The 4,004-nt window shown below is 34.6% G+C and overlaps 1 protein-coding gene across 10 annotated transcripts in view; it reads left to right on the top strand.

Annotated features, from left to right (window-relative positions):
• LOC106319096 (nucleoside diphosphate kinase III, chloroplastic/mitochondrial-like) overlaps positions 1-4,004 on the top strand; it is a 13,963-nt gene that overhangs the window by 5,181 nt on the left and 4,778 nt on the right. For 5 of the 10 annotated variants that reach the window (XM_013757327.1, XM_013757325.1, XM_013757326.1 and 2 more), the window contains exon 5: positions 622-2,476. The exons of the other annotated variants lie outside the window; for them this stretch is intronic. In XM_013757327.1, coding sequence (XP_013612781.1) covers positions 1,311-2,393 — 1,083 coding nt within the window. In that variant the 5' untranslated portion in view covers positions 622-1,310 and the 3' untranslated portion in view covers positions 2,394-2,476. Of the gene's footprint in view, positions 1-621; positions 2,477-4,004 lie in introns of those variants that run through there. 10 annotated transcript variants of the gene reach the window in all.

The following is a 4,004-nucleotide window of genomic DNA, read 5'->3' as shown; positions in this document are numbered from 1 at the left end:
ATTTAAAAATTAAACTTTTCGCTTCATAGATTTATATTATCGAGTAAATAATTAAACATTTAGTTTTTGTTTAATTTTTAAAATAAACTATATAGTTTAAAATTTGTTTTCATTGGTTTAAGGTAGTAAAGATTAATCATTGTTAGATAATATGATTTTTGTTATTTAAAAAAAATCTTTATAATTTTAAAAGTTAACATCGACAAATATTTAAATAATTAACATATGGAGGTATAGTATTACAACATTAAATTATATATATTTAATTTATATTATCTATAAATCCAATGGATCATCTATTGTTTAAATCCAATTATTGATAGCCCAATAAAAATTTTGTAGGCCCAAAATTTTAATTATAAGATTAGAGATTAAATGTAACATGACTTCCTAGTAATATGTCCATTAAGTCCATTTTTTAAAAAAATTACACATGAATCAAGGTTGTGACTTCTGTTTTATTATATAAGATGCAAATTTTTAACTCACTGCCCTTTTTGCCGGTAAAAAATCACAACAACAAAGAAAATCAATTAAAGAATGAGCCATCTACTTACTGTTGACATGAAGAGATTAAAGAGCAAGAGTAAAGACATGAAGAACCTGATTGATAATGAACAGGAGATCATGGACAGAAAATCATGGACAGAAAATCATGGACATGAAATCATGGACAGAAAATCATGGATAGGAAATCATGGACAGGAAAACTGAAGCAAGGAAAGGTGTGAGACTGATTTAAATATCTTGCCTGAAGTCTTGGACGAATTTAAACAAGTGGAGGCAACTGAATAGAGCTGTTGGAGTGTGGAAACAAGCCAAAGTCACATGATATGCTAAGGAAGGAAGAGAGAAGAGAGTTGTCACTATCCGAAAGTGACTTCCTCAGATCTGGTCTTCATTACTTTATTCATCTCCATTTGTTTATTCATTCTCATTGTCTTATTCTCCTTGCTAGATCTATTTATGTAACTATTGTATATACTAAATCAATCTAAGGAAAAATGTTCCTCAAATATTCTTATATCTCTCTCTCTTGGATTCCCTCACATATCTCTTTTAGTTCTTCACCAAAATCTCTCAAATAATTTTCATAAACTCTCATTAATTCTCATAAATTTACATGGTATCAGAGCTACAAGCTCTTGAAACCTAAATCTCTTCCGCAAATTACTCTGATTTTATTTCTCTTTTTCTCTTTAAAATCTCTTATTATTCACACCAGTCTCTCTCCTCTGTTCTTGAACTGTTCTTCAATTTTTCTAGTTCTGTTCTTGTGACTCTTGATGAATTCAGGAGAAAACTAAAAAATGGTGGTGATTCCAGTTACTCTTAAAGGAGCTAACTATCTACATTGGGCAAGGCTTGCTAAGACTGCTCTTGGAGGCAGAGGGCTTTGGGAGATTGTTGAAGAAGGCAGGCCACAAAAAAAGACTATCCTAGGAGAGGATGCCAAAAAGGTTGTTGTTGCTGATGCTGGCGCCAAGAAGAAATGTCAAGAGGACCAGTTGGTGTTGTCCATTCTTCAGCACAGTCTTGACCCCTCACTTCAGGAATGTTACTCCTATTGTGAAACTTCCAAGGAGCTATGGGATACACTTCAGAAGGTGTATGAAAATAATTCCAACATCAGTAGAGTCTTTGAAGTCAAGAGAGCTATCAATACTCTTAGTCAAGAGGACAATGATTTTGATAAACATTTTGGGAAGTTCAAATCCTTGTGGGCTGAACTTGATATGCTGAGGCCAGCAACTATTGATCCTGATGTGCTTAATCAAAGGAGAGAGCAAGACAAGGTCTTTGCTTTGCTGCTTACCCTCCATCCAAGCTATGGTGACCTCATCAAGCACATCCTAAGGAATAAGGAGCTACCTTCTCTAGATGAGGTATGCTCTGAGATTCACAAGGAGCAAGGCTCAGTTGGTCTCTTTGGAGGAAGAAAGAAAGATTTGGTGCTTGAAAACCAAGCTGATGGAGCAGCAAACAAAAGCTCTTACAAAGCTGAAGACAAGAAGGTGTGGATTTGTGATCATTGCAAGAAGAAAGGCCATGGAAAGGACAAGTGCTGGATACAACATCCCCATCTCAAGCCACAGAAGTTCAGGACAGGTTACAATGATGCCAAAGCAAACTTCTCTGGTGATATTGGTGAGCCATCTATACAAGGCAGCATGCGCCAGACCAATGAAGCTTGTGAGAACAAAGGGGGAGCTTCCAGGAGTGGCTCAGCCTTAAGGAACACTCAAGATGAGACCATCAAGAGATCTGATATTGAGGCTCTCATCAAACTCCTTAAGGATAACTCTGGTAACTTACTTGGTACCTCTTTACATGCTACTGCTTGTGGAACTTCCTTGAATGCGATAACTAATGCAATTTGGCAAAACCTTTAGTTTTAGATTCAGGAGCTAGTCACCACATGATCAGTGATTTAAAATTGATTAAAAACATTGTCCATGCCTTAGGAAATGTTACAATAGCTAATGGTGAAACAATACCAATTAAAGGAGTAGGTGATCTTAGGTTGTTTAACAAAGATTCTAAAGCTTTCTATATGTCTAGCTTCACCTCAAACTTGTTATCAGTTAAAAGAGCTACTAATGACTTGAATTGCAGTGTTACTTTCACTTCTAATGATGTCTACTTTCAGGATATTGAAACTAGTAGGTTGGTTGGCAAAGGTGTCACCAAGGGAGACTTGTACTTGTTTGTCCATGATTTCATGTCCATGATTTCCTGTCCATGATCAATCAGGTTCTTCATGTCTTTACTCTTGCTCTTTATTCTCTTCATGTCAACACTATAGTGATGAGCCAGATGTGTCGTGGGTAAACTCACTGGTGAAAGATAGTGCACAGGAGGCAGCCTTTAGGTTGAATGGTGCAGCGGTTAGGGACGAGTTTAAGATGCCGTTGTGGGCAGAGAAAATGTATATAGACCATGAGAAGCAGCAGCGTGTGGCATAAGAAGCAGAAAGAATGGGGTTCTTATTGCTTTCTTTTGGGTTTCTCTTCACAGAATCTAACAAAAAAAAATTTTATTTATGTTTGACCCCATAGTTATATGTTTTTGTAATCTCTTGTTTTTTTATTAAAAAAAGATATGTCTTTCTCTTGTGTCTTTGTGACACTATGTAATAATTGAAAAATAATTTGATGAATGAGTTCAAAGATCTTAGAGTATGATTAACGGGGAAGACCCATTTGAAGTTTTTAGAACATGATTTGACACTTTCCTGATAAGAGATGTCTTTTATATCTAGAAGACGTTTTTAGTGTTTCTTCGTTGAAAGCTAAGACACGTATCTTATATTACACTACGAATCCCACCCTAAGAACCTGCATTAGTAGCTTTGTACTTTGTTTTGATATGTTGCAGTGAGATGGGTGATAGAAGTAATGCGTTAGGTGTTTTCACACAGTGAAAGTTTCTATCTTTCCTGCGTAATGTAGCCTCATCATCTTAATCTAATTGTCTTATTTGATTACGAATGTACTCAAAGTTACTATTTTTATGAGCTTTGATATGGAGAACAGGCACAAACATATCTCTCGTCTTCTCTTTTGATTAAAAATCAGGGGTGTTCAATCCGGATATCGATTCGGTTTCGCTTCGGTTTTTTCAGTTTTTCGGTATTTCGGTTAGTAAAATTCAACTACCATTATAAATCCATATCTACTTCGGTTTGGTTCGGTTTATATACCGTCGGTTTTCGGTTTATTCGGTTTTATACCAAAACATTATTATTTAGTTTGGGATTATATTATATAAATTTTAGTCTTTTTTTACGGCGTAAATTTTAGAGTCATATTGTCATCGCATTCATTTATTAAAAAATATTATATTTTCAAATAAAAGAACAAAAAAATGCTTTATACATTCTGATGAAATAATCAAATCTAGAATTAAAATCAAAGCTCGAAATTTTGAAAATAAAAATAAAAAACAAAAGTATGAAAGAAAAGTTTTTCCACTCTTCCATATTTAGTGTTCATCAAAGTCAT

This window comes from Brassica oleracea, chromosome C9 (assembly GCF_000695525.1).
Source record: "Brassica oleracea var. oleracea cultivar TO1000 chromosome C9, BOL, whole genome shotgun sequence".
NCBI lineage: Eukaryota > Viridiplantae > Streptophyta > Magnoliopsida > Brassicales > Brassicaceae > Brassica > Brassica oleracea.
Note: the sequence above shows the minus strand (reverse complement) of the source record. Positions and strands in the feature narration are given on the sequence as shown.